This window comes from Callospermophilus lateralis, chromosome 3 (assembly GCF_048772815.1).
Source record: "Callospermophilus lateralis isolate mCalLat2 chromosome 3, mCalLat2.hap1, whole genome shotgun sequence".
In the NCBI taxonomy this organism is placed as follows: Eukaryota; Metazoa; Chordata; class Mammalia; order Rodentia; family Sciuridae; genus Callospermophilus; species Callospermophilus lateralis.
The window spans coordinates 161,860,990-161,883,175 of NC_135307.1; the positions used below are offsets into that span (position 1 = coordinate 161,860,990).

The 22,186-nt window shown below is 35.3% G+C and overlaps 1 protein-coding gene across 1 annotated transcript in view; it reads right to left on the bottom strand.

The window, feature by feature from the left end:
- The window catches only part of Sptlc3 (serine palmitoyltransferase long chain base subunit 3), a 138,058-nt gene that overhangs the window by 85,360 nt on the left and 30,512 nt on the right, over nt 1-22,186 (bottom strand). Inside the window, exon 2 of the mRNA XM_076848956.2 lies at nt 14,610-14,795. Coding sequence (XP_076705071.1) covers nt 14,610-14,795 — 186 coding nt within the window. The remainder of the gene's footprint in view (nt 1-14,609; nt 14,796-22,186) is intronic.

Sequence of the window (22,186 nt, forward strand, 5' to 3'; positions counted from 1 at the left end):
TCTGATGTGTGAGTGGAAAAAATTTGCTCCCAAGATGTAGGCTTTCTATTCACCTCACTGATTTTTCTTTCATTGAGAAGAAGCTTTATAGTTTGAATCCATCCCATTTATTAATTCTTGATTTTAATTCTTGTGCTACAATGAAAACTACAGAATTTTTTTTCTAAGGAAAAAAATTAAAGAAGAGTTTAGAAGATGGAAAGATCTCCCTTGTTCTTGGATAGGCAGAATTAAAATTGTCAAAATGATCATATTATACAGATTTAATGCACTTCCAATCAAAAGCACTATACAGATTTAATGCAATTCCAACCAAAATCCCAATGACATTCCTCAAAGAAATAGAAAAAGCAGTCATGAAATTCATCTGGAAAAATAAGAGACCTAGAAGAACTAAAGCAATCATTACCAAGAAGAGTCAAGCAACAATCAGAGATATAAAAAACTGAATAGTGCTGTATATGTGTAATAAGAATTGTAATAAATTCTGCTGTCATTTAGTTTTGTTTTAAAAATCCATAATTTAAAAAAAATAAAAAATATAATGTAAAAAAAAAGAAGAGTGAAGCAGGTAGCATCACTATACCAGACCTTAAACTATACTATAGAGCAATAGTAACAAAAACAGCATGTTATTGGCACCAAAATAGACTGGTGGACCAATGGTACAGAAGAGAGGACACAGAGACTAACCCATATAATTATAGTTGTCTTATATTAGACAAAGGCACCAAAATGTACATTGGAGCAAAGATAGCCTCTTTAACAAATTGTGCTGGGAAAACTGGAAATCCACATGCAACAAAATAAAATTAAACCCCTATCTCTCACCATGAACAAAACTCAACTCAAAGTGGATCAAAGACCTAGGAATTAAAGCAGAGACACTATTAGAAGAAAAAGTAGGCCCTAATCTCCATCATGTGGGATTAGGCCCCAACTTTCTTAATGAGAATATACAGGTCTTTTATGGCAGATGGCCATAGTTAAGCCACAGTCCTTTGTGTCACATGACCCTTTGGTACTCAGTGATAATGGCATCATTCCTAGGGTTCCCTATGGAAATTCCATTATGTTATTCTGTACAAAGAAATTTCATGAATGTACATGGTACTATTACATGTGAATTTGAAACTCTACTGGTTACATTTCAAAATCTCATACCAAATGCATTTTTTCTAAATAGCTGTGGTTTCGGTTTTATTATCATTTAAAATGATGAGTTTATGGTAATTATATGATCCTTTTACATTCTCATGGGAAAAAAAGACATATTTTTGAGACAAGATTGCATACTCTGGAAAATTATTTGCAAACTATTTCCCCTTTGATTAAATGTTTTTTTTCAGACTATTTACTGTTCGTGGATTATTTCATGTCCCATATGTTATTTGTGTCCTTCTATTCATTTCAAGACTTATTTAAAATGTACCATATAAACTTATTTTTTTATGAGGAGAAAAAGAGTAAAAGTAGGTCTATAGGTAATATTTTTGGGATCTAAGTAGAATTACAGTTTCAGGTTTTTTGATAAATCTTACTCAAAATAAAGCAAAATTTGATTTTGGAGAGAAGGAAAAAACCAAACATTCTGTCTATAAAATCAAAACAAAATTAATTTCAGATTTGTCACCCAAGGATTCACAAGGCAGCAGGGATGGAGAGGACACGGATCACAGAACTCAAGTGTCTGCTTGACACATCAGGAAAATCAGACCCAGAAAGAGGAGTGGGTCATCCTCTGGCTTCACTCCCTCTCCCAGAAAAGACTTCCGAATGACCTCAGGATTATTCAGATTCTCTCTAGCGTACCACTGGTGACAAAAATACCTCACTGACAATATGTAAAACTCTGTCCAACATATTTCCAGTCTAGAGCAGGAGTGTCTACTAGTCACATAGAGCTCTACATTGATGGGAGGAAACAATGTGTAGCTTCCCCATGTCCTGCTTTATGAAGCTACATCATCATTAGTTTCATTTTGTTGCATATGAATTTCCAGTTTTCCCAGCACCATTTGTTGAAGAGGCTATCTTCGCTCCAATGTACATCCTCCCACGATTTTCTCCCTTCTGACTCAGAGATGTAGAATCTGTACCATGTGGAAATGGGCAGTTACCTTTTTACTGAAACACACGCTTTGAGGACAAGTTAGAGGGATTCAAACCTATTGTTTGGGGGTCAAGAAAGACTCCCTGCTGGGAATGGTCTTTACATTCAATAACAATGTTACAGATTAGGTACTTGTGCCTACCTTGTCATAAAAGGTAGGTGTTTTTTTTTAACCACAGAGGTGTATTTTTGTGTATGATGTAAATACTAACCCAGATCTGATACACAAGTTCAGCAACCTACATAGTCCTGAGATGGACAATTGAGCCTTGGCAGCCTCCTTAGAATGGAAGATCTGGTCTGGGAACAAACTGGCGTGCTTTGGGGCATGTTCCTCTTCTCCCCACACGTGTGGCTTCCTTCCTCTGCTTGGGTGTGTTTTCACTCCACCCCATTCCTGTGAGCAGCAGTGAATTTTCTTCAGGAACAGCCAACACCTCTAAAAGGTCAATGTCCTCTAGTCTCAGACAAGCTTCCCACAGCAATATAACTACACCAGAAAATGAAGCTAGACTTGATATTTCAAAGACGGAAACATTGCAATAGGACATATATTTATCTATACATTTAATTTATCATGGCTTACTCACTATCTTTGTTTATCTTTTTGACACAAATGAATAAACGTGATAGGTAATTCCAGGTCATCAAGACACAACCATTTTGTGGGGTCAGGTGTAGGAAAGAATGAGTCCAACCTAAAAATATAACCAAAAGAAGGGCTTTATTTCTTCCTCAAGGTGACAATCATTGTTTTTTCTACCTTTAAACTTGGGTGGTCATCTATCATTTTCCAAACATAGTAGATGTTTCCATCTAACTGCTGTGGATAAATAGATGAAAAGTCAGAAAACACTGCAAAAATTGGAAGTTGGAATAAATTCCACTATCGATGCTTTTTTCAATGAACAGGGCTTGAGGTTTATTAGGAAGTGAAAAGAACATATTCATGGTCCAAGTATTATTACTATATTTGGAAGCAAGTCTCTCTTAATTGATTTAATTATATGCCTGTTAAGTACCAAATAGAATCATAGCTTTTTAGAGAAAGAAGGTCATTATAAAATACCAAATTTTAATTTATGTCTACATTGACACTTCTTTTCTTACCTAATATTTATTTTTATATCTTTACTTCCTTTTGAGAAATATTACCAGAAAGTTCAGAATAATAACAGAATATGCTTGTAATTTTCTTTTCGTTAGTAAGGTAATTTTAGTTCTTTGAAGCATGAGAAACTTAAAGAAATTGTGTCTAAAATTAATTTTTATTTTAAAGGAAGTAGGTGATGTTATGGCTTGCATTTTAAATATCCTCCAAAGGCTCATGGGTTAAAGAGTTGGTTGCCAGCCTGTGGTGCTAGTGATGGGTAGTGGAACCTTTCAGAGGAAGGGCATAGTGGGAGGAAGTCATTGGGGTTATGCTCTTGAAAGAATATTTGGAACTGAGCCCCTTCTTCTATGTCTCTCTCTGTTTTTGCTTCCAAGTCACCATGAGGATAATAGCCTTGTACCGTGTGTTCCCTGACATGATTTTCTGTCTCGCCTCCGACTCGAAGCAATGGGAACAAGTGCCCATATACTAAAATCTCTGAAACTGTGAGTCAGTTTACTTCTAAGTTGATTTTCTCAGGTATTTTTGTCACAGCAATGGAAAGCTGACTAACACAGATGGGGACAGAATAAAGATGACAGACTCAGTACTTATATGGATCCTTTCACTTCTATAAAAGTTTTATAAAATGAGATAAAATTAAACATTTAATAAAGCCAAATGTAGTTATAAATGCCTAAAAAGATTATAAAAATATCATCAATAAATCAGAAGAATCACAAAGGACAGAACATAAATGAAATCTGGAGAAATAAAACCATAAGAAACCATAGTTTGAAACATTTTTGGGAAGAATGGTATGAATATAAACTAACTTCAGGGTAACTCCAAGTTGAGAGTGAAGAGCTAGAATAAGTTGATATTCAGGGAGACTAACTGGGAAGCTAGATCCCTTTGCTGGCCTAATAAATAAGTAGCAGTAATATTGTCCAGAGGATGAAGTTTTGTGATGGGCTGTAGAAACTAAAAGGAAGAGCAGTGCCTCAATATATAGAGACATAACAGAACAGTGCATGTATTAAAAGGATAAAACAGTTCAAGAGTATAATGGCTACAGCGCAAAAGAAAATTAATAAGCTTCAATATTAAATTGACTAAGTTTCCTAGAACATAGTGGAAAAAGAGACATAGAGAAAAGAAAATATGAAAGAAAAGTCAAAGGATATGATGGATTGATACAAAAGATTCAATGTCTCAGTAGCTGGCATGACCAAATTCAAAAAAGGCAATTAAGGAGGTGAATAGAAGGGTGAGGAAAAGAAGGTGCAGTAGGAGAAGGAAGAGTGAAATTTTCTAGAGATGAAGAAAGGATTGAAAGGTGAGATGTAAAAAGCCCATCAAGTACTGCTTAGAGAGAAGGAATCGTTTCACATCCAGATACATCCTACTTCAACCCCAAATCTCCCAGGATAAAGAGAAAAGTCCCAAAAGGTCTCCTATAGGAGGTAAAGCAGTTTTTACATAAGGGAGTAAGAATTAAATGACTTTAGACTTTTCTTTGATGACAGTGGTAGAAAAGATTTTGAGGACAAATTAGTTTGATCTTAAAATCCTATACTCAGCCAAATCAACAATCAAATGATAGAAATAGAGAAAAACACATTCCCTTATATGTACGCTGTCATGGGTTTAATAACCACAGACTTTTCTGAATAACTGAGAGGATACTATACCGGGTTTCAAAATATACTACAAAGTAATAGTAATGGCAACAGCATGGTACTGTCATAAAACAGACATATAGGCCAATGGAACAGAATAGAGAGCCCAGATACAAGCCTACACGTTTATGACCAATTGACACAGGTGCCAAGAACACATAACGCGGGGAAAGACAATCTCTTCAATAAATGGTGGTGGGAAAACTAGATGTCCATAGGGAGAAGAATGAAACTGGAACCTCATCTCATGTCATAAACAATGAACTCAACAAGAGGTACTGGGGACTGAATTAGAACAAGATATTCCATGCTTTTATAATTATGTCAAAATGGATTCTCCTGTCATGAATAACTAAAAAGAACAAACAAAAAAAGAACTAAAACTGGATTAAAGAATTAAATTTAAATCCTGATACTATAGAACTACTGAAAGAAAACAGGGGAAAAGTTTCTTGACATTGGTTTATAATATAAACTAACTGCAGGGTAACTCCAAGTTGAGAGTGAAGAGCTAGAATAAGTTGATATTCAGGGAGACTAACTGGGAAGCTAGATCCCTTTGCTGGCCTAATAAATAAGTAGCAGTAATATTGTCCAGAGGATGATTTTTTTTTGGATATGACTCTAAAAGCACACCAAAAAAAAAAAAAAAGAAAAGAAAACATAATATTATGTCAAACTAAAAATCCTCTGTTCAGCAGAGGAAATAATCAACAGGGAAGAATCAACCAATGGAATGCTAGAAAATATTTTCATACCATGTATCTGATAAGAGATTATTATCCAAAATATATAATAAACTCAACTCAATAGCAAGGTAACCCAATTAAAAATAACAACCCAACTAAAATATAACCATAAAATGGGCAAATAAATCAAACAGATATTTCTCTGTGAAGACATACTAACTGACCAATAGGTTTATGAAAAATATATTTAGCATTATAAATCATCGAGGAAATGAAATTTACCACAGGAAGATACTACTTCACACTTGTTGAATTGACTGTTATTAAAAAGACAACAGATAGCAAGGGTTGATAAAGACTTTGAGAAAAAGGAACCTTATGCACTGTGAGAATGTGAATTGATAAGAGCTATTGTGCAAAACAACATGAAGTTATTAAAAAATTAAAAATACAACTACTATATAATCTAGCAATCTCACTCATGGATAAAATTCCTAAAGAAATGAAATCAGTGTCTATAAGAAGTATATGCATACTCATCTTCATATTGTCATTATTCACAATAGACAAGATATGGAAATAATCCAAGTGTCCATCACAGATAAATGGAAAAAGAAAATGTATATGTACATGATGGAATACCATGAAGCCTTAAAAAAGAAGAAAATCCTCTCATTTGCAACCACATGGATGAACCTGTAGGACATTACAAAAAGTGAAATGATATTAAAATATAAATTAAAGAAAAACAAAGAAATGAAGCATGGTATAAAGGGAGAAATATATTTTTTTAAAAAAGACAACAATGTGTACATAAAACATAATGAAGGCAGAAATAAGTCTAAAATGAGTCAACAAAATGATAGGTTTAGTCATATGAAATTGCTAGTGTGAGACCATTTTTAGCCTATGAAAGCAGTGGTTTAATATATTTTAAGTAATATTTAATGTTATTATAATACAGAAGCTTTAGTATTTGTTTAAAATCAATATAGAGGCTGCTTATAAGATGCAAACATTCTCTGAAAATTGTGAAGCGTGAAAAGAAAGAAATGGCTAGTGAAGAAAAAGTAGATGTATAACGATTAAAACCAGGCAACAGAGTATATCTTGAAAAGTAATGTATGAGGGAAAATCCACCAAGAACTGGTAGAACCAGGAACTTTTATGAATATGATAGTTAACACTAAAATACATATGAGAAAGGTATTAACACACATTTATTAAAAACCTTTGAGTAGACAAAAAGTAAAACTAGAGGACTTAACTAACACAATTAGCAAGTGTCTTGTAATAATCACCTACTAGATAACCTACATTTTTTTTTGTGGGACACAAAAAATTTCAAGAAATTTTAATTCATCTATATGAGAAGCTATAAAGGAGAGAAATCATTAAAGTGGTACATTTTAGATTAAAATATGAAAATATCAATAGGCTTTCTATATGCTAGCAATAACTAATTAGAAGATGTTATGAAGAAAAAAAGATAATCTCAATAATACCATAAAAAATTGTTCCAAAAAAAAAGAAATGGTGAAACTTTTATTAAAAAAAATATAAAACATTTTAAAAGAACATTAGAAAAGCATAAAGAAATGGAAAGAATTTTTTTCCAAGTGAGAAGATGAAATATTTTGAAGATTTACATGTTATAAAGTTAGCTTATAGATTTAATGAATTCCCAATTAAAGTGGCAAGCTGTTTTTCAAAATTCAATACTTGACTAGTTAATTCTCAAGCATACACAGAGGGAAAAAAATCTAATATTTACTTAAATACTTACAGTTATCTAAGAAATAGACGAATTGATCAATATTTCTTGACAGTGGGTTAAAAATATATAGTTAATGATACTGGAACAACTAGAAATATCTTTAAAAATTAGTCCTTGTACTTTTTACAACACATAAAATTAAATCTAATGGATTTGTGTATACATATATAAAATAAATACCTGACATCATAAAAGTATTGACTGAAACTGTAGGAAAATTTATCAAGACTTTAGTTGAAAAAAGGACCTTCCTAAACATGACTAATCTCCCTCTTCTCAAAGATAAAAAACAATAACAACTAAGAGAACATAGAAGAAATGTTTGAAAAGCCATTACAGGTTTGGCTAGAGTTCTTGCACCACAGAGACAGTTACTAAAAAAAATATTTGATACAAATGAGCTGATAATTTGTATACAACTAAATAAAATACAGGTCAAGAGTCAAGAAACAGAATTGGAATATTTAAAAATACTCTTGTATATATTATTGTTATATATTATATATTATATATATATATATATATATATATATATATATATATATATATTATTGGAATATTTAAAATACTCTTAAAGAATAAATGATCCATATAAGGATAGATAGAGAGAGTACTGCTAAATCAACAAGAAAATTTAAAAATATTTTGAGCAAAGAATTTAAATAGACAATTCAGGAAAAATAAGTATGAATAAGTAAAAATTATGTGAAAAGAAGCTTAGCCTCATTATTACTCAGGAATATGTGAAATAAAATATGAATAAAAATGTTCTCCCATGATATTGGCAAAAATTTTAAAAATAATGTTGATAGTATCAATATACCAAATGTGGACAAGGAACCACACTCAGCTATTAATCACTTGAGTCTTGCTCTGCAAGCTTTTCTGAAAGACAATTTGTCAGTTTCTCACAGAAGTTAAAGCATGCATTCCTTCGAGGCAGAAAGCTACTCCTAGGAACTATCCTAGAATGATGCAAATGCTACTCATTGACAAATTATTTACAATAATAAAAAGGGATCACAAATAAATTATGCTACATTCATATTATAGAATACAACCATAAAGCTACTAAAAGGAATGAAGTAATCCTGTATTGGCCTGAAAAGATATCCAGATATATATTATAGTTAGGTTTTAAAAAAAGAAGTTAGTTACACAGCACTATGTATAATACAATCTCATTTGTGTTAAGGAAAGGACAGGGTGAATACAAAGGAAAATAAGTGTAGTGAGGAGCACTAAGGGACTGGGACACAGGAGGTGCTTGCTTTTACTCATTATTTCCATAATAAAAGGAAAAGGGAAAAAGAAAAAAGACCAGAGTTTGATAAGTGGCTCTTTGTTAAGGCTGTCATAATCCACCCATTCCACTGCTTGGCTTTTGACCAGTTAACATAGTCCATCTTTCCCACTATCCTATATTTCCTGTTGCTGAATAAAGCAGAGGGGTCTATACTGTAAAAGAAATAAAAAAAAAAACAATTTGACTAACTTTTGAAGGCGACATCAGAAATTATTTGTACATAGGTATCTTCTATATAACATTAATTATAATAAAATTATACTGTCAATTGCATTATAACTAATATATAAGATATAAAATGTATTATATACATGATATATATATATATTGTATGTGCATATTTTACATATATACATTTTTATATATAAATATATATGTATATGTACACACACATACATATATACATATGTGTATATACACACACATACATACACACGTATATATCTCCAAGTCAATTCTGGACTCTCTGTGTACTCATTGTGAGAGGTTGTGATCTCATTTAATTGATGATCCTAGTGTGCAAAATATTTTTAGAACTTTAATATTTTGGAGTTGTCTTCCCAGCCTATGGGATCTGCTCTGATGGATGCACTAATAGAAAATCTCCACCCCTATGAGAGTGGATTTGATCTTAGGCCAGAACATGTTTGGAACCAACCCTGGTAAGGGAGATGGGGGATTTTGCTGGTCAGTGATTCCTACTGCATTTAAAGGTATTTGATTCTTTTGTGACGCTTGAGTCAAGGAGTGAGGGAATAAGCCACACAAATACCCGAGGGAGGATCACTCAAGGTAGAGGGAAATGGGAGTGAAAAATCTGTATGAAATTACAGACATGAGGGGGCTGTATTCCGCAGGGCCTCAGCCATCTGTGGCTCTTTGTCCACGTGAGTCGGAAAGGCATGGAAGGGTTCTGTATAGAGTTAGGTTTAAAGGAATAACAGTGCTTGTCAGTTGAGAGAAGGTTATAAGGTTCAAAAGTAGAAGCCGGGTACATAAGAGAAGGTGCTAATGAACACAAACCTGGAGGCAGCGGTATGGCAAAATGTAGTCTGATAGATATATTTTAAACATAGAACTATTATCATTGCCTATGGATTTGATAATATATAAAATGTATTATATACATGATGGGGCCAAAGAGAGAAGTCAGGGATGACTTAAGCCATTTTTGTCTAGAGCACCTGGACTGGTGGAGTCATCACTGACGAATCTGGGAAAGATTTTGAAAGGCACAGGCTTGGAAGGGAAGCTTGAATGCAGAGTTTGAATGTGTCAAGGCTAAGGGATTGCTGATGAATAGAATCTAGTTCACAGGTGGAGGGCTGGCCTGGAAGGGAGTCCATCCACCTTCTCCATGGGAAGGGAGTAGAAGGTAAAGTACGTAAGCACAGGTGTCAGAAAGGAAGTGGTGGAGGAGAGCGAGCAGGTGGGAGTTCTGGCTTTCTTCCATTTTTTTAGTGAAATAGGAATCAAAATTACTTGCTGAATGTCAATAGGGCCAAGAGGTGTTGGAGGTTTGAAGAGAGAGAAGAAGGTAGTGACTAAATGTACAAGGCAAGGCAGAGTGATTGGCAGGAGGCACTGAGCCACCTTGGGCCTAGTGATGTTGAATTTAAAGGGTGATGTGCATCAAATTGAGGGTGTATCAAAGCTGTGGAATTTAAGCTGGATATAAGGAGGAAAAAGAGAACATGGGGGAGTTTAGAACAGAAAGAGACTAAAATCAAGGGACATAGCCTCTAGGGATGAAGTAGGGCAGAGCAATTTTGGAGGTGATACTGAAGACAGAAAGTTGGCAAAGACAAATTCCTGGGGCAGATCAATAGATAAGGTTGGCACTCATGGTTGAGAAGCTCTGAATCTGTATTTTCAAATGCTATTATGGACTGGTTGGCATCCAAAAAGCTACCAAAATAAAGTATAGATGGGCTGGGACTCCATTTCATGGAAGTGATGGTAGAATAGCTGTACAAGTGAAAGGTGATGAGCACCTAGAGGCTGTGTGGGATGATGCTGTTTTCACCTGATCACAGGTGAACTTCAAATTAGGAATCTCTAGAATAGAACTGCTTGTCAAACTTCAGTGCATGTCCACATCATCAATGATCATGTTAAAATAAAGGATCTGCTTCAGAAGTGCTGGGCTGGGCCTGAGAGTTCTAACAAGCTGTCAGGTGATAGCCCCAAACTGGATCAATATGTGGCCCCTGGACCAGCAGCATCACTTCTCTTGGGAGGCTATTTAGAGATACAGAATCTTGGTGTCACAGAATCTGCATTTGAACAGGACCACCAGATAATTTGTGTGCCTAGTAAAGTTTGAGAAGCATTGTACTAAAGTATTTGGCTGCATGTGAAAATCCCCTGGGAAATTTGCCAATGATTGTTTAGTCTTGTCAGGCAATGCATTCTGCATTCTTAGTGACCACTTTTTAAAATGTAATACTCCTTTCCACTAAAATGAACCAGGGATGAATGGGAAAATAGCATATTTCCTGTTTTGAGCAAAAGACTTCAAGATGTGCCTCAGATAGTTCATTAACAGGAAGCAAGAAGACTATTCAAAGGATAAAGGGTCAGTCTGTAGGCATGATTGAGAATAATCAAGTCCCATCAGAAGGAATATAGTGATCACAGTTAGTCAGAACCTGTCACTCTAAAAGGCTCTGGATCATTTAAGGGTTTCAAATGGGACAAATAATAAAAGATGTACCATATAAAAATGTATGCCATCAATCAATGTGAGAATATTGATTGATGCTCTTAATCTTATAAAGATCAAACAGGGTGGAAACCATTTATTTTGTAAAGAAATGTAAATTAGCAATTTATTTAAGGCAGGGCCTTCCCCATATAAAGTGGGTTAAGCAGTTCTTGTAGCAATTTGGACAGCTGTTAAAGCATAGGCTGCCCACAGTCCCTCCTTCAGGACTGAAGTACCCATTCTCCTAGTTGTTGGAAGCACTGGAGGCTAAAAATTTCTCTGAGCATCACCTGGCCTGAAGGGATCTTTCTCAGTCAGGATCCTTAGGAGCAACCCCTATCAATGCCAAAGTTCAAATGCCAGCCTCTTTCCCACAGTTCAGAATGACTCTGAAGAGCCTTTCGTCTTCAGAGCTCCCTGTGGGGCCTTTCCTGGGTCTGTCACCATCCTTTGTCAATATAAGATGGATCTGACACTGCCATTCACATGTCAATCCAAGCAAGAAATCTGGAACCTCCCTGTATTCCTTCTTCTATCTTACCTTCCACGCATTCAGCCACCAAGATTTGATGACTTTCTAAATGTCTCTACAATGAGTTCCCTTTTGATTTCCTTCCTTTCTTCCCTATTTTAAGCACAATGACCTCTTTTCTAAGCTACCATTAGCTTTCTTTGTGGTTGCTTTGTTTCTAGTCCTGAGTTGGAATTCCATCCCTGACATGTACTAAATTCTTGAAGTTCATTTTCTTTTCATTCCCTCTCTCTCTCTCTCTCTCTCTCTCTCTCTCTCTCTCTCTCTCTCTCTCTCTCTCTTTCTTTTCAGACCTGCCCTGGGAGATCTTGTCGACTTCCCTGGCTTTGATTCATGTCGGTATGCTGAAGATACACTGAAGTTGCCATGGTGTCCATCTGAGACTTTTCTCTCATGGTCCAGATCTCTATTTTTAGTTGCCACCTCTTCCAACTCAACTTGGCAAAAAAGGAATTAACCAGGTTCCCCCTCCATCTGGATCTTTACTCTCTATTTCTCATCTCAATTAATGACACTACCTTGTGCCCATCTGCGTAAGTCATAAATGTTGAGTGTGGCCATTGATTTTGTCCATCTTCCTAAATTCCCAGGTCAAATCGGCCATCTCTAGCTCCACTTCTTCTACATCTCTTGGCCTAATCACCACCCCTACTGTTACTACCTTGGTTTCAGTATAAATTTCTTGCCCAGGTTTCCATCTCTATGTTCACTTTCTGCAACCCATTTCTCGCAGTACAGTGAATGATCTTTTTACATATACCAATTTGCATTCTTCTGTCTGAAGTTGTTCAATGCTTTCTCACTGTTTCTACAATGTATGTCCATGGCTTATAAAAACCCATTATAGTCCAGCCCCTGCTTGCCTCTCAGTCTTCCTCCTCACATACTCTTGCTCCCACTCACAACACTCCAGTCATAGGAATTCCTTGAATACACAATGCCTTCTCTTACCCTGGACCATCTTGCCCACATACCTTCTCCCTAAAGAATCCTTGCCCCTCCCCACCGAGTCTTGCCTCACCCTTTGCCTACTGCTTGCTCTTCAGTCTTCAGATCTCACTTCAACTTTCTGTCCCTCCCAGAAGGCTTCACTGAACAGAAAGTTCAAGTTAGGCATATCTCTTTCCTCCCCCAATGCTGTTGCTTTTTGATAATTTAGTCTCTGAGTGCAGGAACTATGTCTGACTTGGTTATTCTGGTATCCCCAGATTGTGGCACAGTCCACAGCACAAAAACCCATGCTCAAAAAGAAACTGGCTTGATTAATGAGTGGACACACACCTTGGCATAAGCAATGCCCTCTTGTGAGGATGTTTTCCTTTGCATCCCTGCTTACTTGGCAAACTCCTGCTCTTCATTCAGGCCTCAGCGTCATGACTTCATCATTTCTTAAGAGAGTCACAGGGTACAGATCCCTGTGAGCCACATCTTTGTTCCCTAGCATCACCTTTGAGCAAATGAATTACTTGTGAGCCTGTTTGTATACTCGAATTCAAAATTTCTGATGGCATGCCCTATATTTTCTTCTATGTAGATCACCCCTAACATGTGCTAAAATATTTGTAAAGGTCAACAGGGATTATAATAATAGAACTGAGTGGGATTTTCTTCTGAAGGTGATGCACTTCGCTTAAGGAAATTCCAAAAGAAGTGTTCCACATGATTTGTTCATGGGTGTGTTAGTGTGATAAATATTTATCTTACCAATGGTAGTGCTTGCTAATCAATGAGTTGAGGTTCTCTTGTTACACTGACATTCATGGCAATATTCATAATATCCAAAACCAAGTTTTGGAAAAAAGAGATTCATGGCATCATAAATATTTTAAACCAATTTGAAAAATGTATTAACACAATGCAGGGTTTTTGTAGAGCTCTGAATACTTTCCAGGTTGTTCTCTAACTCTTTGCAAACACCAGATGATGTAGGCTTTTATAGGTTAATTATAAAAAGTGACTAGATCAGTGGTTCTAAATCATGGGTGATTTTGTATCCCATGAGACATTTGGTACTGTCTGGAGGAATTTTTGATGATCAAATGTGTGTGTGTGTGTGTGTGTGTGTGTGTGTGTGTGTGTGTTGGGGGGGCAGTGATTAATCTAGTGTGTGAAGGCAGGTATGCTGTTAAAATTCTTACAATGCACAGGGAAGCCTCTCACATCAAAGAATTATCTAGTGCAAAGCATCAATAGTGGGAAAGTTGAGAAACTGAAGAGATGAAATTAAAATATTATATTTCATTCAGATATACTTTCCTATTTCAGGATAGGGTGTAAATATTCAATCTATAATTAGAAGATGAGAGTATGATCCCACTCAGGTGTCCTTACTCTTATATTTTGATGTTTTTATCTTTCAAATGATATCTATTTCCTGACATATATACATATATAAATTAAACATTTAAATTAATAGAAGAGCTTACATTCAGTGTCTGGCAATTAGCAGTTGCTAAAAAAATGTTTGTAAAACAAATCTATCAATTTCTATGCATGTATGAGCTTGTCAAGAACTCACCTACTCTATAAATATAAAGCTCTAATTAAAAAAAAATCCATGAATACACAGGGAGTGAGGTTTAGGGGGTAGAAATTAGCAGAATTTACCCTGAATAGTTCCAGACCATCTAGGTCTTGTCTCTGCATCCCCATTTCTGAGAGCATTTCAGAACAGACATGGACACAGATCCAGCGAGATGCATATACATACCTTTTGTTCTTCTCGCTCTACGGCTGCATTGCATTTTTCTATTCCCCAGTTTCTCAAAAAGTCTCTGAAATAGCCAAATAAGGTTCCAATTCCATATCCCATGTAGGTGAAAACCAGAACATGAAGAGGTGCTTCCTCAAAGGATTCAACAATGAGATTTTCATAAAAATGTGGCTTCCCATTTTGCTGAAAACACAAGAGAAAATCAAAGATGAGTAAGTCTCCATTACACATATCCTGTCATACTGAAAAATTTGGATTTTTGACCTTTTATATTTTAAATAACATACTTAAGACGTAAAAACTACTTGGGAAAACTGGAAATTGATCATTGAAGAGGAGAAACAGAAATATAAAGTTTACTTCATAAAGTCTAATGAAATAATTGATTCAAGAAAAAAAAATAACTCAACCAATGATCAAACCACTAAATGAAAAGTTAGCAGAATAGAGTGTTCACAAGATGCCAAAGCACAATCCCTTAAATTATTCCTTAATCACAAACCTGGGGGTAGTTCTTTAACCATGCAATTAAAATACATCACAAATGTTATAACAACCAGATACTCTGTACTCTTTTTTTGATGTAATAATCAACACACAACATCACCTATGAAATTTGATGTAATAATCAACACACAACATCACCTATGAAATATTTAACCTGAATTTAGTCACACTCTTATATCTAACGTCTTTTACAAGAAATTATAATTATATGATAAAGGACATTATAAGAAAACAATGATATAACCCAGGATGTGAAACTTTCTATATGATAATTGGCCTGGTCTATTCAGAAAGTCAATTCTCATTAAAAGAAAAGAAATAGGTAGAGAGGGGAAACTTAAGACAAAGAACAACCAAATTGGATTCTATTTTTTAATTATTATTATTTTTTTGCATGTGTGTGTGGATAAAAAGGTGAAAATGCTATGTTTTGAACAACTGTGGGAAAATTCAATATGAACTATAGACATTGTTAATTTTGTTAGAAATGGTTGCAATATTATAACTACATAAGGAGATATTTTAATCCTGTAGATGCATGCTGAAGTATTAAGGGGGAAAGTGTTATGACAACTATAATTTTCTTTCAAATTGTTCATTCAAATTGTATGTACACATGGAGCAATTCTAGGAAAATGTTGACAATTGTTGACTCTGGATGGAGGTTATATGGGTATCCATTTATATTATTTTCCTACTTTTCTATATGTTTCCAATTTTTTATAGTAATAAGCTAAAAAAACTTTTTCTTCTATTTTAACATTTCTATGGACTGTTAGCACTAGACCATTCTGATTATTATTTGCTTAGCAGACAGTAACATAACCAATGGTTGTTAAATGTATGAGTGAGCAAATGATTTCTAATGCTGATATTTAATTAATTTTTAGTCCTTCATAAATATTTATATACTCATTTATTATTTCCTTCAGTCTATATAAGTCTATTTGAAGATTCCCTATTTCTTAAGGAAATGATCCATGAAAAAGCCATTTGACCACTTGGAATGTATAGTCTTCAGAGATTTACAAGCATCAAATATTTAATATATATAAATATTAAATACTAATATTTAATGTCTTAATTTAGTTTAATTATTAGTTGTATTAATTAATTATTAATTGTATTAATTTAGAATGATGTACTATATTAAGTAGTATTAAATAGAAATGCTGTGTGATTTAGTCTCTCAGAGTATTTTTTGCAAGGCATACAATAGATGAAAAAAATCTTGTAGATAAACATTTTGATCTCTACATTACTTTTTTTTGAAATTGGAACTTTTTTTTTTTTTACTATACATGTACTAGAAATGAGTTCTAAACTCAATTGTAACATATGAAGCTATAAAATTTCTTGAAAAAAAGATTTCACAACATTGTTTTTGGTGATTATATTTTGTGATATGAAAGCAAAAGCACAGGTAATAAAAGCAAAACCAGACAAATGGTAAAAATCAAACAAAGGGTTTCTTCACAGCAAAGGGAACTAGCAAAAAAGTATAAAGGAAACTTACAGAACAGGAAAACATATTTGAAAAGGGCTAAAAGTAAAAACATAGATGGAACTCACACAATTTAAAAGCAAGACAACAAAGACAACAAAAATAAATAAATAACCTAATTAAAAAATGTGCAAAGGTCCTCAAAAGTATTTTTCCAAAGAGAACATGCAAATGCCCGACAGATGTGAAATTTTGTTCAGCATCACTAATCATCAGAGAAATGTAAAGGAAAACCACATCTCATATTTGGTAATGTAGCTGTTTTCAAAAGAATATGAGATAACATATTTGGCAACAGTGTAGGAAAAAAATTTCTGCATACTATTTATTATGAATTGGTATAATTAATATGGAAAACAGTATGTACATTTCTCAAAAAATTATTAAAAATAGACCTAATATATAATCCATGAATCCCATTTCTGAGTGCAAGAATATGAAGTCTGTGCTTAGAAGATACATCTGGATCCCCATATTCATGGAAGTAATTTACAACAGCCAGTCTATGGAAATAACTTGCATCAAACAATGAATGGTTGAATAAAGAGATCATGATACACCTGTTCAACCAATGTTCTACAATGAAGCATAATTCCACTTGTGGTTGAAGGTCAATGTGATAAGGGACAAATCACAAAGAGCAAAGAGTGACAGCCTTGGAACAGAATTTTGGGTCACAGTTCTTTTATGGGCACTACTCAGAACCTTATTGTAACCTGCTCACAAATAAACCTTTTTGGCTGATCTAGAGGATGGCTAAGTTATGTAAGTGCTTGTAGGGCAATAAACATGTAGGATGTTCAAGATCAGCCTCTGAGGATCAGCAGGTTTTCTCTTTCTCCTTTCCTGCCCACATTTCATCTCTAAACTCCGCATATGCCCAAATGAAGTAGAGCATTTCCCATGAAATCCATGGGTACTTTCTGCTTGAACAGGCTCTGAGGCAAGCTTCCTGTCTCCTAGTTGAACAGATGGTTCAACTAGATGTAAATAAGGCCCTCAGTTGGTTGCACATGCTGGGCCTGGGAAACTTTGTTCTTTATTCTCCCTTGACATGTTTTATAACAAAGGAGAAGTTTTCAAAGTTTATCAGCCCCAAATAATGTCAATTTTCTTGTCTTATTTAATTTAAATTTTATTTCACAGCGAGAACATGAGAGACCTTCATGGAGAACAAAAAACTTTCTTTGTGTTTTTCTTAACAGATGGAAAATGACTCATTTACCACATTCCTTTATTTAGAGTTGAAGTCAGTCACACCTCTTGGAAAGGATTTCTCAATGTGAGATTGGATAGTTATTTTGAAATATGGGATTTTTGTCCTATTAAAGCAGATGAAGCATAACATCTTGCTTAATAAGTTTGTATTAATTAAGCATGCATCATTGCTGCAGACACAGCACTATGATCTTTAATACATGGTGGTTTGGTCTACCTTTCCTTACACATCTTTCAAAATAAACAGAGCTTAAGCCACCTTGCCCAGAGTGATTAGCCACTTCGAGCCTGGTGACACCTTGAAGTTTGTTTTCTTCTTGCACTCTTATCACATCTGGATATAAACAGGAGCTTGGACCTGCTGGGAGAAGCAGATGATTTATCTTCCACACAATTTGTCAGTTCTTTTGCCAGTTGTCATAGGCTAACATGAAAGGTGATATGAAATCAGTAAATAAAATCTTTCTCCCAGAGTCAATGGTGCAATGGTGTGTCCAAAGTCCTATTAAAGTGTGTGTGTGTGTGTGCAAATGACCATGATATACTGATAATGTAAATGACATATGGAAGACACAAATGGGATCCTATCACATTAAGTGATCAGGAGTGTCTTCCGGAAGGAGGTTGAATTAGAGTCCAGCCTTGATGGAGCATAATGATGGAGAAGATGTGCACAGGTGTCAGGCTGCCTGGGCTCAAATCCAGGCACTTTCATTTGCTGACTATGTGACCTCGTGCAAATCACTTAGTTTCCCTGGATGTTAAATGTATCAAGGATAAAATGGGACCGACAAATGTTACTTTGAAAATTAAATAAGATATACATGTGCAACATATTTATTTGTTGCAGATCTCATTAAATATTAGAATTTTCATGATATCTTCTGACTAGAGATGACTGTTGAAGCTGTTAGAATGGATACTGCTACTTTTAGAGAAACCTTTGGGAAAGGAGAAAAGAGAAGATATGCACACATACACAACACACACGCACACACACACACACACATACACACACACACAGAGTCTTGTTCAATACCTATACATAGGGGGCATTAGAAGACTGAGGGTCCAGTAACGAGACAGAAAGTGTAAGAAAGAAGAGAGACATGTATGGGCTCAAGAGTCATTGAGGGTTGAAATAGACCACTGTGTATGGGGATTCTCACAAGACAACTTGAACAAGTGGTTTTTATCAGCCTGTTATAACTGCCATTTTATTAGGCCAACAGGATTTAAGAAGAGAGAGGCTGTGGAGGTGATAGGGCTGAGAGTTGTTACTAATCATCAAAGAAATGTAGTGGTGGAGAACGAGGCCGAGAAAATGTGGTGGCTTTGGATACTAGTAGTGATGGGAGATGCATATTTTGGAATAAAAAAAATATTTAGTGTCTTTAGGAGCTGAGAAAAACATTTCATAGATCAAGGTTAATTGGAGAGAAAGGTAAGAGATACTGTAAGTTCTAGAATGAGATCTCCTGAGGAAGATGGAATGAGGAGCCCACATGACTATCCTAACCATAACAACACACCATCTCAGCACTTTGGGGAACTTGGGTTGAAGACTCTCGTTCTGCTCTAGGTTCTTGGGTATATAACAACAACAACAAAAAAAAAAACAAACAAAAAAAATGAAAAGGGTTGGGGATATAGTTTAGTGGTAGAGTGCATGCTTTAAGAAAAAAATTCAAAAGACTGAGAAAATCAAGAGAATTCTGTTGATTTACCACCCACTCACAAGTAAGCTATTGTTGTCAGAATTAGGTATCCCAAGTACCTGCACATTCATTCCATCATGCTGCTGGGTCATTCCTTGGAAAGGAAAGTCCATATGAGAAGGCTTTCAGGCCTCGGTCACTCTACAAGAGCAGAAAGTTTAGCATGATGTTGAAATGCCAAAGGAAACCCAGAGCACTGGAAATAAGGAGATCATGTTCCTTTCTCAAGTGGACTACATACAGAGTTTTCCACATTATGATCAAGAATTAACAAGCATATAGGTGCTCCTCTAAGAACACAAACTTTCAAAGATACTGGCATTTGGGGAATGAATCTCCACTTACATTGTACCAGTTAAGTTTTTACAGGGATGCAAAACTACTGCAAAATATGTGGAATAAGAGATTTATTTTAAATATTGTACTGTATCAAGATACAGGAGCTGATTTAAAAAAAAAATTAGTGGCAGGAGAGATCATTTCCCTAATGGTGGCATAAAGAACTCCATAGATGCTTTTTAAAAATTAAAAAAAAAAAATCTGATAAAATAATCAAAATGAAACTTTTTAAAGTGTCTGGAAATTGTTTTAAGGGCATACAGCAAATGAAGAAACATTTGTTCAAGATGATCTACTGAATAATCTAAAAGAGACTGAAAATAGTGAGAGGCTGTGAAAACAGTGAGAGACTACGGCACCAAGCTGTGACCCATTCTCTCCCTCCACTCCTCCACCTTCCAACTCAGCAAGAAAAAATTTCCCTTCTGAGCAGGTATAGCTAAGAGGATGGGGCTTCCTCTCCCCTGATCCAGTCCAGGACTATGATACATTCCCTGAGAGAAGCATGCCTTTCTTATCACCCCAGGTCTATTCTGCAGAGGCTAAATTCCTTGCAAGTATGGCTGAGAGATTGGGAGTTCCCTTCTTCCTCTGAACACCCACTCTTAAAGTAGAACCTCTTCACCAGGCTTGGCATGCTGGAAATACTGCAGCCCCAGTTGTCCTTACCCCAGCTCACTAGCAGGATATGGTTTCTGTGGTGGAAGAGGAAAACCGGAAGCTACTGTCCCACCCACATCCCTGCTCATAAAACTCTGCTCATGTCCCATCTAGAGAATGAGGCCACCATTCTGCACCCAGCTCAGAAATAGTAGCTTATTGGCTTTGCCCAAGAAGAAGGATTGGCCATAAAAACACAGATTAGTAAAGGATTCACTAAGGGAATTGATTGTATTTGGAATGGAGAGCAGGAAAGTGTAAGGCTACAGGATACCTACCCTTGGAAACCATGGAGATTTTGCTGGTAAACAATGCAGAGGGGATTGGTTGCTTCACAAAAACAAGCTAAACTGTGGGCAGTTGTCAGTTCATTGAAGAGAACCAGGGAAATAAGCTAAGAAGAGTCCTCTTGGGGTCAGAACCTCAAAAGACTGGCCTCAAAACACTACTTATGTCAAGGATCATGAATTTGATTGGATCAAATTGTGGAACAACTTGTGCCCCAGGGTACTGTCAAAACCAATAGAGCCAATAAATAGTGGAGACCAGCTGCTGGGACTGATACCAATAAAAGCAGATCGCTTAACAGATTAGGGAAAAAGATAGTAAGAGACTTGCTACAGCCACTGTCATTCCAGGCTAGATAGTAAAGGCTGCATTCTCTAAGGAGGGATGTTAGAGACTCTGTACTGTGAGGTAAATAGATGAGAACAGCTCAGCTATATCTCACTGAATTTAAGTTTGTATAAATCTGAATCAATTTTGAAAAGTTCACACACATACACACACACACACACACACACACACACACACACTATTTACGTTAAGCCTTAGAATCATCACAAAGAAAACTTAAAAAAAATATGAAAATCATTGAAATATATCAATTATAGAAAATTGCCACACTAGAAAATATCCATGTCATGGAAAAGAAAGCACTAAATGAAAATAGGGGAACAAAAAGGACATGAGACATAAAAAAAGTAAAAGTTAAAGTGGCAGACACGAATCCAACTCCTTTAATCACAACTGTAAAAATTATGGATCAACCAATTCAATCAAGTGGCAGAGTAACAAGCTAAATAAAAACAAAATTAAATCCACCCATAAGTTGTCCACTGGAGACACACTTCATAGTAACAGGTCCAAGTAAGTTAAAATGGAAAGAATGGGAAAAGATCATAAAAACAGCAATCAAGGGCTTGGTATGTAGCTCAATGGCAGAGTGTTCACATAGCATGTGTGAGGCCTTGGGCTCAATCTCTGTACCACTAAAAAAAAAAAAAAAAAGAATAAAATTTAAAAAAGTAAACCATAGCCATAAGAAAGCTGGACTGGCTATATTAATAAACTTTAAATCAAACTGTAATCAGAAGTAAAAATGGACATTTTATAATGATAAAATGGTTAAGCCACTGGGAAGATGTGATAATGATAACAGATATGGTATATTTAAGTTTATCTGAAAGGTTTGTTTTTATTGTTATTTAATTTTTTTAAAAAAATTTTTGGATTTTAACCTAAACCAAGCCTCAATGGGTTGCCTATGTTAGCTAATGCTCTGCCAGGAGACACAATGTGCTCACAATAGACTGCAAAGTGACTATCCATTAGAAAGGGAGATGTAT